Source organism: Bos javanicus, chromosome 7, assembly GCF_032452875.1.
Source record: "Bos javanicus breed banteng chromosome 7, ARS-OSU_banteng_1.0, whole genome shotgun sequence".
NCBI lineage: Eukaryota > Metazoa > Chordata > Mammalia > Artiodactyla > Bovidae > Bos > Bos javanicus.
The window spans coordinates 45704286-45718094 of record NC_083874.1 but is presented as its reverse complement, the minus strand read 5'-3'; the positions used below and the strand labels follow the sequence as shown (position 1 = coordinate 45718094).

The 13809-nt window shown below is 39.6% G+C and overlaps 1 protein-coding gene across 3 annotated transcripts in view; it reads right to left on the bottom strand.

Annotated features, from left to right (window-relative positions):
- The window catches only part of SEC24A (SEC24 homolog A, COPII coat complex component), a 74702-nt gene that overhangs the window by 45104 nt on the left and 15789 nt on the right, over positions 1 to 13809 (bottom strand). For all 3 annotated transcript variants that reach the window (XM_061423530.1, XM_061423528.1, XM_061423529.1), the window contains exon 2: positions 1836 to 2318. In XM_061423530.1, coding sequence (XP_061279514.1) covers positions 1836 to 2318 — 483 coding nt within the window. The remainder of the gene's footprint in view (positions 1 to 1835; positions 2319 to 13809) is intronic.

The window sequence follows — 13809 nt, the reverse complement described above, 5'->3', positions numbered from 1 at the left end:
TGCTCACTCACAGTGTCAAATAAATAAGAATACAAATAATCACAAGGATTTTGGTTCTAACAATGATGGGTCAGAAGATCTCTCCAAAGAAACCAAGTTTCTAGAGGCACCCTTAATCTTTACAAGACCAAAATGCATTCACCAAGGTTAGTGGCTAGTCAAGAGGCTAAGAAAAATAGATTCAGCAGTTAACAAACTATAAAATGCATGAAGTACATGTAGTATCCAGATGCAGAAATACATATTAACATAAAAAGGTAACAACTGATAATACCATTTCACTTGAAAACTTTTACTAGTTCATTTCCTTGAGGATGTCTGCTGAACAAAATCAATCTGCAGATCCCAATACAGAATCTGAATTAATAGCAAAAAAGGAATAGTAAAAAAAAAGAAAAAGGAATAGTGAAATGGTTTAATGAACCTACTTTTGAACCACATATGACCAAACAATGAGGTTAAAAAGATTTAATGATCAAAGTGAGTCCAAGAATACATAGCTTTCTTCTCAAATTGATGTACAGATTCAGAACAATCTCTATCAAAATCACAGCTATCTTTTTTTTTTTTCCAAAAATTTACAAGCTGATCCTAAAATTCTTAAGGAAATCCAAGGGACTGAGGACAGACAGAACAATCTTGGGGAAAAAAAATAGTTGGAGGAGTCAATATTTCCAAACTCAAAGCTTACCATAAAACTACAGTAATCAAGATGTTTGATAACAGTATAAAAATAGACACACAGATCAATGGAACAGAATTCAAAGTCCAGAAATAAATCCTACATTTATGATCAACATAACCTTTATTTTTAACAAGGGTGCCAAGATCATTCGATGGGAGGAAGAACACACTTTCAATCAAAAAGTCCTAGGACAACTATATATCCACGTGCACAAGAATAAAGTTAAATCCCTACCTACTAACACCATATGGGCTTCCCTGATAGCTCAGTTGGTAAAGAATCCGCCTGCATTTCAGGAGACCCTGGTTCAATTCCTGGGTCGGGAAGATCCCCTGAAGAAGGGACAGGCTACCCATTCCAGTACTCTTGGGCTTCCCTTGTGGCTCAGCTGGTGAAGAATCCGCCTGCAATGCAGGAGACCTGGGTTCGATCCCTGGGTTGGGAAGATCCCCTGGAGAAGGCAAAGGCTACCCATTTCAGTATTCTGGCCTGGAGAATTCCAAGGACTATACAGTCCATGGAGTCACAAGGAGTCAGACATGACTGAGCAACTTTCACTAAAAACACCATGTACAAAAATTAACTCAAAATTGATCAAACACCTAAACATAGGAACTAAAGCTATAAAACCTTAGGAAAAAAACACAGGGATAAACCTCTGTGCATGGCTTTCTGACCACAGATGTGCTCAATAGAACTCCTCGCTCCAAAAGTAAGTCTGTTTTCACTGCCCCTCCAGGATTCTTGGATTTCTGGAGTCAAAAATTGTCTGTGCCTTAACAAATAGATAAGCCAAGCCTTAGATCAAGTCCAAAGAGAGACCACAGGGACTGAGCTTCCCTAGAATACAAGATGGAACCTTGCTAATGTAAGTATTGGCCAGTCCTCAAGGAAGTGATTCTGCACGTATACCTGAAACCCTAAAATATCATGGGTGACCCAAAGAAACTCAGATAATACCTTCAAAGGAAAGAAGCAAAGCAGAAACAATCATGATTTTAACTTAACCCAAAAGTTACAGAAATAATCTAAAGATTAACAGTGATCAAAAAAATAAAGTCTTCCATATGATTTTAAGACTGAAATAGTAATTTAAACATTTAAAATAAGCAAAAATTTCCCATTTCTAGCACTCCTATAAGAACTCTACCTGATTTTATGATGTTGTTTTGAAGTGAAGAATCTCCAGAAGAAACATATTGAGGACTCATCAAATTTGTATTCCCAGTCATGGTTGGTTGGGATGACGCACGAGGACAATGGTTTGTCTGTGACAAATAGTTATACTGCCAATTCGAAGGTGATGATACACTGGCTCCAGGAAGAAAGCTACCAGAAGGCATTGGTGTAGCAGCTGGGTTCTGAGAAGTAGGTAGTGGCATTTGGGGACTAGGACCACTACGGAGTGAAGGTGTCACTGGATGAGAGGCCACAGGTGGTCCATAAAGAGCTTGTCCAGGTCCCTGATAATTACTTAATGGAGAAACAGTCTGGGAACCACCAGAGTTAGACTGTCCGGAGACTGGATTCAAGGTCTTTGCTGGTATTAGATGAGGGTAGGATCCTGGAAGCTGAGAATTATACCCTTGGCTCACTGACACTTGTGAAGACATCAGGGCATTCTGGACAGGACCTTCCAATAAGAGCAGGAAAAATTAGTCTTACAGACAAACAAAGCAATACTTAAAAACATATAGTAAAATATATGGTACTCATACAACTCAACAACAAAAAGACAAATAACCTAATTAAAAATGAGCAAAAGCTTTAAATAGTATTCAAATATACTTCCAAAGACATAAACAAATGGCAAAATGTTCAACATTATTAGTCATAAGAGAAGTGCAAATCAAAACTACAATGAGATACCACTTACACTAGGATGGTTAAAAAGAAGATGGCAAATAATAAACGTTGACAAGGATGTGGAAAAACTGGAACCCTCATACTTTGCTAGTGGAAATGTAAAACAGTGCAAGTGCACGGGAAAATAATCTGGCAGTTCTTCAAAATGTTAAACATAGATATCATACAATCCAGCAATTCCACTCTTGGTCTCCATAAAAACTTGTAGACAAATGTTGACAATATTATTATTTTTAATAGCCCACAAGGAGAAACATCCAAATGTCCACTAACTACTGAAGATAAACAAAAGGGGCTTAACTATACAATGGAATATTACTTGGTCATAAAAAGGAATGAAGTACTAATGGCATGCTATAACACAGATGAACCTTGAAAACGTTATACTAAGTGAAAGGCACTACTCACAAAAGACCATACGCTGCACAAATCATTTATATAAAATGTCCAGAACAGGAAAACCCCAAGACACAGAGGTAGATTTGTGGTTACAACAGCTGGAAGAGGGAAAAAATAGTAACCACTAATGGGTATGGGGTTTCTTTTTTGGGGTGATAAAGACATTTTATTTTATATATTTATTTTTAAATTTATTTATTTTAGTTGGACGTTAATTACTTTGTAATATTGTAGTGGTTTTTGCCATACATTGATATGAATCCGCCATGGGTTTACATGTGTTCCCCATCTGAACCCCCCTCCCACTACCTTCCCCATCCCATCCCTCTGGGTTTTAAAGTTGGTTGTAGTGATGGCTGCAATTTTTAGTAAGTACACTAAAAAAATCATTGAACTATACATTTAAAAAAACTTTTTTTTCATTTTATTTTTGGCTGCACTGGGTCTTCACTGCTGCACACAAGCCAAGGCAACTCTCTAGCTGCAGGATGTGGGCTTCTCGTTGTGCTGGTTTCTCTTGCTGCAGAGCATGGGCTCTAGGGCACATGGGCTTCAGTTGCTTTTAGTTGCTCTGAAGATTCCACATCTTCCAGGACCAGGGATGGAACTCATGTCCCCTGTATTGGCAGGCAGATTCTTAGCCACTGGACCATTGTGGAAGTCCTGACTGTACATTTTAAAACTGTTATATATAAAAAAAAATTAATCTCTAGAACCACCACTTCTCAGGAATATATTGTCATTTCTGCCCATAAAACTAGAAAATGAAAAGAAATTATTAAGATGCATATTTTTTAAAAGATGGCACTCATACAAAACTAACACTTGGGGACTCTTTACCTTTAAGAGATATAACAAAAAAATACTTATCTTCCGATCATACCACCTCAATCCATGCAACCAACGTACAAATACCATTAGTTTAACTCAAACCTTTTCATCAATTACACAATACTTACACAAACATACACAAGTATATATATATAGAAGGAGAGGTAGGACTGGGAGGCCTACAAAAGCATATACACATAAGTAATATGTATCTGGGGAACGCTAGTCTATATGCATTCAGTTCAGTTCAGTTCAGTCGCTCAGTTGTGTCCGACTCTTTGTGACCCCATGAACCGCAGCACGCCAGGCCTCCCTGTCCATCACCAACTCTCAGAGTTTACCCAAACTCATGTCCATTGAGTTGGTGATGCCATCTAACTATCTCATCCTCTGTCATCCCCTTTTCCTCCTGCCTTCGATCTTTCCCAGCATCAGGGTCTTTTCAAATGTGCCAGCTCTTCGCATCAGGTGGCCAAAATACTGATGTTGAGGTTGCAGCCTCAACATCAGTCCTTCCAATGAACACCCAGGACTGATTTCCTTTAGGATGGACTGGTTGGATCTCTTTGCAGTCCAAGGGACTCTCAAGAGTCTTCTCCAACACCTCAGTTCAAAAGCATCAGTTCTTCTGCACTCAGCTTTCTTTATAGTCCAACTCTCACATCCATACATGACTACTGGAAAAACCATAGCCTTGACTAGATGGACCTTTGTTAGCAAAGTAATGTCTCTGCTTTTGAATATGCTGTCTAGGTTGGTCACAACTTTCCTTCCAAGGAGTAAGCGTATTTTAATTTCATGGCTGCAATCACCATCTATATGCATTACTCTGCCAAAAAAATTTTTAAAAATACAGGTATTCTTTCAGAACAAAAGAAACAGATCCACGTGTTAGGTGCCTAATTGTTTATAATAATGAAAAATTGGAAACAAATTAAATATTCATCAGCAGGAGACTGAATAAATTGTAGATTATTCATAAAACAGACTAATTATCAATAAAATGAATAAATCAGATGTACATCTACCAATTTAGATAAACTACAAAAAGAATACTAAGAACTTCCCTGGTGGTCCACTGGTTAAGAATCTGCCTGCCAATGCAGGGGACATATGTTTGACCTCTGGTGCGGGAAGATTCCACATCCTGAGGAGCAATGAAGCCTGTGTGCCACAACTGCTGAGACTGCATCCTGGAGCCTGCGCTTTGCAACAAGAAAAACCAAAACCGCCGAAATGAAGAAGCCCACACATCACAACGAGAGAGTAGCCCACGCTCACTGCAACTAGAGAAAACCCTCTTGTAGCAACAAAGATCCAGTACAGTCAAAAATTAATAAATAAAACATTTAAGAAAAGAATACTGAGAAAAAGGAAGTTATAAAGAAAGAAGTGTAATATCTGTCTTACACAAATCTTTTGATTAGGAAAATTTTCAGACATAACAAAAAAGTATTAGACCACTTTTTGCAGTCTCCCACACACAAAAAAGTGAAATCCTTAGGAAATATATTTGATTTATGTATTTATTTTGGATTGTTTGACATTTTACGATAGAAAATCTTTCTTTCAGGAATTCTCTGACAGTCCATTGGTTAGGAGTCCATGCTTTCACTGCAGAGGGCCAGGGTTTGATCCCTGGCTGAGAAACTAAGAAACCGCAAGCTGTGCAACAGTCACACACGCACACAAAAACAACTTTCTTTCTCTCATAAACATGATATGTCTCTCCATTTATTCAAAACTGTTTTTTATCTTCCAATCAAATTTCATACTTTTTTTGTAAATGTGAAGTGAAGTCGCTCAGTCGTGTCCGACTCTTTATGACCCCATGGACTGTAGCCTATCAGGTTCCTCAGTCCATGGGATTTTCCAGACGAGAGTACTGGAGTGGGGTGCCATTGCCTTCTCCAGGGATCAAACCTGGGTTTCCCGCATTGTAGGCAGATGCTTTTACCGTCTGAGCCACCATCTTCCTTTAAATTAAATGTAGTTAACTTGCTGCTAGGGATTCCGCAGTTTGTAAATTACTATGAATAGAACATTTACTTTCACTTCTAACTAGTAAAAGGCCATCAAGTATTCAAAGTACCATAAATGCCCAATTATAAGGTGAGATTTTCCTCAAAAATTATTTCTCAAACAAGAAGGCACCATACAAGTCTCTACAACGTTCTCATTGTACAATAATGCTTTGTCCTAGTGGATTAACACTGTTTCAAACAGTAGGTACGATAAATTAATGAGTTACAAAATCAATAAGCTATAAACTATCTTTTTAGTTAAGAAATAGAAGACAGTTAAGAATGGAAAATATTGCAGGATGTCACACGTAATAAAGGTTAAGTATTGTGAGATTTCATTACAAATATACACATATATGAATATGTATACTGGGTCACTATTTAAAATGTATTTCTTATTGTAGATTATATTCAAAGTCTGAAAGCCCATGATCAGCTGATACCTTTGAATCTTCTTTTATCCTTCTATGATTTATTCCTTACACATCCTATTACCTTTTAAAACATGGATCAGATCAACTTCCTACTCAAAACTTCCAAAGTCCTTATCTTAGCTTATAAGATCCTCTATGTCCCTGGCTTCCCTTCTGGTCTCATTTCCGACTTCCTTTGTTAAAAAATATTGAACATTCATTTTATTTTAATGAAACAGTGCCAGGATAATACATATGTTGTTTCTGTTCTGGAAGTAAGTATCCTGTAGTCTTCTGATTCTATTTGTTTTTTCCTGTTCTTGCAGCAAATTTTAATATAAAGTTCAATTTTCCTTTAAGATTAGGTTTAACAGATTATGTCAACTCAAACAAGAAAATAGCCAATGTCTTGAACCACAGATTCATTAGTTCTATATGTGTCATATTAATTACACATGGTTCTTTTCTTATTAGGCTGTTCCCATCCTAATCTGATTTTGCTTTCAGTTAATCATATCTGATCATCTATATGGGCCAAGGGGTCTTTTAATCCGATATCTCTAATTCTGGAAAGATGTCTATGCAGGGCTATATTTAAGCCAAGTTGGCACAGATTTGCAGTTCTAAACAAACACACACCGTTATAACTCTACCTTTTATCAGTTTATCATATAATCTAAAATGACTTAATAATTTCCACTTAAGACTGAAAACCCTTTTAAATATGTACATATAATGGAACCCAAAATCTTTGACTGTAACTGCTTCTGGTAAGGTCACTATGTCAACTGACATCAATTACTCTACTTTAATAGCTAAAGGCCTTTTACTATTCAAATAATTTCCTACTCTTTCTCTCTACTCAGCTCCAGTCACATTCACCTTCTTAACGCTCCTTCAACAAGCTTAAAAATGCTTCTACTTTTGCGTTTGTCACTATTTTCTCCACCAAGAATACTCTTCCCCCAGATATAATCTCACTCCATCTCTTCCTTCAAGTCTCTCTCAGACACAGTCTCCTCACAGAGGCACTGTCTGAACACTACATCTAAAACAGAAACTCTTTCATTCTCTTCCCCTCTGACTCTGTCTTATTTTTCTTTCTAGTGTTTACCTGACACTATGTTATTTATTTATAGTATTTACTTCACTGTAACATAAGCTCCAGGAAGGTAGGAATTTCTTTTGTTCATTACTGTATTCTCAGCACCTAAAATGTGCCTATTACATAGTTGTGTTTGTTGAATGTGTGCACAATATGTGTTTGTTGAATGACTCCAAGAATAAATATTATAGCACAGAAACTCTTGTACTTTGAATAATAAAGTACCACTTGGGGAAAAGTGAGAATCTAATAAAGGATAATTTCAATTACTATAGTGATCACATGATGGAATCTCTTAAAGGTAAAGAAAATTTTCCACAATACAGCACCATAATGTTGCATATTCTTGTAAGCAAAACTTCTAAATAAACTTTTAAAAAATACCAAAAAAAAAACAAGCCCTTTCCTGAAAAATTCAGTCCTAAAACATTAGGCGAGGTAAGCATTTGCATATGTGGAAACTGGAGTAGAGTAAGGGGGCAGCACAAGCAATGACAGAATGGTTACATACCCTTGTTTTTGTTGTTCAGTTACTAAGTCATGTCTGACTGCAATCCCATGAATTGCAGCATGCCAGGCTTCCCTGTCCTTCACTATCTCTCAGTTTGCTCAAACTCATGTCTACTGAGTCGATGAAGCCATCATCCTCTGCTGTCCCCTTCTCCTGTCCTCAATCTTTCCCAGCATCAGAGTCTTTTCCAATAGTTAGCTCTTTGCATACAGTGGAACTGATCAAATAAATATATATAAGATAATGGAAGTAAGGTCTCTTACTCTCAGAGAAGGAAGTCACAAATATAGAAAAGGGAAAACGAGAATGAATCCAATGGTAGTGGGACTACAACAGAGATTACAATTGAAACTCATGGACTTCAATGTGTATATAGTAAAGATTCCCTAGCTCCGTCTGCTGAGACTGAGAGCAGAGACATTCTAATAGCACTGATCTCTCAGTATTTGTCTTCTTGGTTTCTAAATACTATTCTCCACTAAAAGGAATCATGGCTGATTCATGAGCTTGAAAAGTACAAGATGAGCCTGCAACACCTTACTGAGCCAGAAAGCAAGAAAGTGCCCAAGAATGATGACACATGACAAGTGGATACATGAAGACAGCCTGAAAGAGCACCCACAGGCCAAACCAGAGATAAGAGAAGATTCAGTATAAACAATGATAGTAATAGGTTATAACCCACTGAAATCACTGAATTCATGAAATCAGAAGACGTTGGCTTCTTGACAAGAAAGCTAAGACAAACCTCGACAGTGTGTTGAAAAGCAGAGACATCACTCTGCCAACAAAAGTCCATATAGTCAAGGCTGTCTTCCCAGTGGTCATGACAGCTGCGAGAGGTGGACTGTAAAGAAGGCAGAGTGCCGAAGAACTGATATCTTCGCACTATCATGCTGGAGAAGGCTCCTGACAGTCCCTTGGACAGCAAGGAGATCAAACCAGTCAATCTTAAGGGAAATCAACCCTGAATACACATTGGAAGGTCTGAGGAAGGTATTTCAGTCATCTGATGTGAACAGTCGACTCATTGGAAAAGTGATACTTCTTTGATACTGGAAAGATTGAGGGCAAAACAAGAGGGCATCAGAGGATGAAATGGCTGGATAACATCACTGATGCAATGGACATGAACTTAGGCAAACTTTGGGAGATGGTGAGGGACAGAGAGGCCTGAGGTGCTGCAGTCCATGGGGTCAAGAAGGTTGGACAACAACAACACACTGGAATAGTCCACACCAATAAAATAAATGAATAAATTAAAATTCTAACAAGGAATGAGATATTTACAAAGTCTCAAACTACATTTCCCCAAATACTTTTCAATTACAAAAGAGGAGCAACATGACTGTGAAGAAGCTTGGCAGACACCCTTCTAATCAAGTGATCAAAGTGAACATCACCAATAATGGGGGAAAATGAAATCATGTGCCACCTAATGGGATGTGATGAGAATACAACATCTTTTCTGTCCTGCTAAAGTGCATAGTCTAAATCTAATCATGATGAAATATTAATATATGACAAACCTAAACTGAAAGACATTCTACAAAATAACTGGCTTATAATTTTCAAAAGCATCTAGGTCATGAAAGTCAGAGGAAGACTGAGAAACTGCTTCAGATTGAAGAACACTACAGAGGCATGACACTTAAATGCTAAATGTGACTTCAGACAGGATTTTTTTGCTAAGGGTTTTATTGGGACAACTGGTGAAATCTGAACAGGGTCTGGGGATGAGATAATAGTAACATATTAGTGTTAATTTCCTAATTTCTTAGTTGTATTGTAGTTATTTAGGACACCTTTCTTATGTGTAAGAAATAAAAAAGCATTTAAGAGTGATGGGACACCATGTTAGCAATTTACTCTCAGATAGTTTTGGGGAAAAAGTTCTTTGCAGTGTACCTGCAACTTGTCTATAAAGTTGATGTGATAAAACTTTTAAGTAAAAGCGAATGAAGACTTTTTAGGTGAACTCTTTAGGAATAAATTATGTTTTAGGACTGTCTACTTAAAAATAGTTTCTCCAAATCTTTTTGACAACTTGAAACTTCAGTTTAGTTCAGTCGCTCAGTCGTGTCTGACTCTTTGCGACCCCATGAATCGCAGCACGCCAGGCCTCCCTGTCCATCACCAATTCCGGGAGTTCACTCAGACTCACATCCATCAAGTCAGTGATGCCATGCAGCCATCTCATCCTCTGTTGTCCCCTCCTCCTACTGTCCCCAATCCCTCCCCCTCCTGTCCCCAATCCCTCCCGGCATCAGAGTCTTTTCCAGTGAGTCAACTCTTCGCATGAGGTGGCCAAAGTACTGGAGTTTCAGCTTTAGCATCATTCCTTCGAAAGAAATCCCAGGGCTGATCTCCTTCAGAATGGACTGGTTTTGCTAAATTAAGTTAAATGACGGAAAAAAGTTAAATCATTCCCAAGTCAAATAAGATACTGGAACATCATTTACTGAACATAGGTTTCCTTTTATACAGAAACTAAAGATATTTAGGACTATTAACGTTTGGTACAGAGAAGGCAATGGCACCCCACTCCAGTACTCTTGCTTGGAAAATCCCATGGATGGAGGAGCCTGTTAGGCTGCAATCCATGGGGTTGCTAAGAGTAGGACATAACTGAGCAACTTCACTTTCACTTTTCACTTTCATGCATTGGAGAAGGAAATGGCAACCCACTCCAGTGTTCTTGCCTGGACAATCCCAGGGACGGGGTAGCCTGGTGGGCTGCCGTCTACGGGGTCGCACAGCGTCGGACACGACTAAAGTGACTTAGCATAGCATAGCATAGCAACGTTTGGTAACACACTAGAGCGTGGGCGGCTGCGACCGGTGCACTAGAGCGCGGGCTAGAGGAGGTAGCCCACGTCCGAGGTCAGGGGCAGAAGCCGGGAGGATCCTCATGCACAAAGGGCGGCGGCAAAGAGGACTTACCTCACGTCCGAGGTCAGGGGCAGCGGCCGGGAGGAGCTACCCTACACCCCCACGCCCGAGGCCAGGGGTGGCCGCAGGGAGGAGCTACCCCAGGGTCCAAGAAGCAGTGGCTGCGCCGGCACAGGAGGGCCTAGAGGAGCTATCCCACGTTGAAGGTCAGGAAGGGTGGCGGTGAGGAGATACCCCTCGTCCAAGGTAAGGAGCAACGGCTGCGCTTTGCTGGAGCAGCCATGAAGAGATACCCCACGCCCAAGGTAAGAGAAACCCAAGTAAGATGGTAGGTGTTGCAAGAGGGCATCAGAGGGCAGACACACTGAAACCCTACTCACAGAAAACTAGTCAATCTAATCACACTAGGACCACAGCCTTCTCTAACTCAATGAAACTAAGCCATGCCCATGGGGCAACATAAGACTGGCAGGTCATGGTGGCGAGATCTGACAGAACATGGTCCACTGGAGAAGGGAATGGCAAACCACTTCAGTATTCTTGCCTTGAGAACCCCATGAACAGTATGAAAAGGCAAAATTATAGGATACTGAAAGAGAAACTCCCCAGGTCAATAGGTGCCCAATATGCTACTGGAGATCAGTGGAGAAATAACTCCAGAAAGAATGAAGAGATGGAGCCAAAGCAAAAACAATACCCAGCTGTGGATATGACTGGTGACAGAAGCAAGGTCCGATGTTGTAAAGAGCAATATTGCATAGGAACCTGGAATGTCAGGTCCATGAATCAAGGCAAATTGGAAGTGGTCAAAAGAGATGGCAAGAGTGAATGTCGACATTCTAGGAATCAGTGAACTAAAATGGACTGGAATGGGTGAATTTAACTCAGATGACCATTATATCTACTACTGTGGGCAGGAATCCCTCAGAAGAAATGGAGTAGCCATCATGGTCAACAAGAGTCCAAAATGCAGTACTTGGATACAATCTCAAAAACGACAGAATGATCTCTGTTCGTTTCCAAGGCAAACCATTCAATATCACAGTAATCCAAGTCTATGCCCCAACCAGTAAAGCTGAAGAAGCTGAAGTTGAACGGTTCTATGAAGACCTACAAGACCTTTTAGAACTAATACCCAAAAAAGATGTTCTTTTCATTACAGGGGACTGGAATGCAAAACTAGGAAGTCAAGACACACCTGGAGTATCAGACAAATTTGGCCTTGGAATACGGAATGAAGCAGGGAAAAGACTAATAGAGTTTTGCCAAGAAAATGCACTGGTCATAGCAAACACCCTCTTCCAACAACACAAGAGAAGACTCCACACATGGACATCATCAGATGGTCAACACCGAAATCAGACTGATTATATTCTTTGCAGCCAAAGATGGAGAAGCTCTATACAGTCAACAAAAACAAGACCAGGAGCTGACTGTGGCTCAGATCATGAACTCCTGATTACCAAATTCAGACTTAAATTGAAGAAAGTAGGGAAAACCACTAGACCATTCAGGTATGACCTAAATCAAATCCCTTATGATTATATAGTAGAAGTGAGAAATAGATTTAAGGGCCTAGACCTGATAGAGTGCCTGATGAACTATGGAATGAGGTTCGTGACATTGTACAGGAGACAGGGATCAAGACCATCCCCATGGAAAAGAAATGCAAAAAAGCAAAATGGCTGTCTGGGGAGGCCTTACAAATAGCTGTGAAAAGAAGAGAAGCAAAAAGCAAAGGAGAAAAGGAAAGATATAAACATCTGAATGCAGAGTTCCAAAGAACAGCAAGGAGAGATAAGAAAGCCTTCCTCAGCAATCAATGCAAAGAAATAGAGGAAAACAATAGAATGGGAAAGACTAGAGATCTTTTCAAGAAAATTAGAGATACCAAGGGAACATTTCATGCAAAGATGGGCTCGATAAAGGACAGAAATGGTATGGACCTAACAGAAGCAGAAGATATCAAGAAGAGGTGGCAAGAATACACAGAAGAACTGTACAAAAAAGATCTTCACGACCCAGATAATCACGATGGTGTGATCACTGACCTAGAGCCAGACATCCTGGAATGTGAAGTCAAGTGGGCCTTAGAAAGCATCACTACGAACAAAGCTAGTGGAGATGATCGAATTCCAGTTGAGCTATTTTAAATCCTGAAAGATGATGCTGTGAAAGTGCTACACTCAATATGCCAGCACATTTGGAAAACCCAGCAGTGGCCACAGGGCTGGAAAAGGTCAGTTTTCATTCCAATCCCAAAGAAAGGCAATGCCAAAGAATGCTCAAACTACCACACAGTTGCACTCATCTCACATGCTAGTAAAGTAATGCTCAAAATTCTCCAAGCCAGGCTTCAGCAATATGTGAACCGTGAACTTCCTGATGTTCAAGCTGGTTTTAGAAAAGGCAGAGGAACCAGAGATCAAATTGCCAACATCCGCTGGATCATCGAAAAAGCAAGAGAGTTCCAGAAAAACATCTATTTCTGCTTTATTGACTATGCCAAAGCCTTTGACTGTAGATCACAATAAACTGTGGGAAATTCTGAAAGAGATGGGAATACCAGACCACCTGACCTACCTCTTGAGAAATCTGTATGCAGATCAGGAAGCAACAGTTAGAACTGGACATGGAACAACAGACTGGTTCCAAATAGGAAAAGGAGTACATCAAGGCTGTATATTGTTACCCTGCTTATTTAATTTATATGCAGAGTACATCATGAGGAACGCTGGACTGGAAGAAACACAAGCTGGAATCAAGATTGCCGGGAGAAATATCAATAACCTCAGATATGCAGATGACACCACCCTTATGGCACAAAGTGAAGAGGAACTCAAAAGCCTCTTGATGAAAGTGAAAGAGGAGAGTGAAAAAGTTGGCTTAAAGCTCAACATTCAGAAAACGAAGATCATGGCATCCGGTCCCACCTCTTCATGGCAAACAGATGGGGAAACAGTGGAAACAGTGTCAGACTATTTTTTGGCGATCCAAAATCACTGCAGATGGTGACTGCAGCCATGAAATTAAAAGACGCTTACTCCTTGGAAGGAAAGTTATGACCAACCTAGATAGCATAT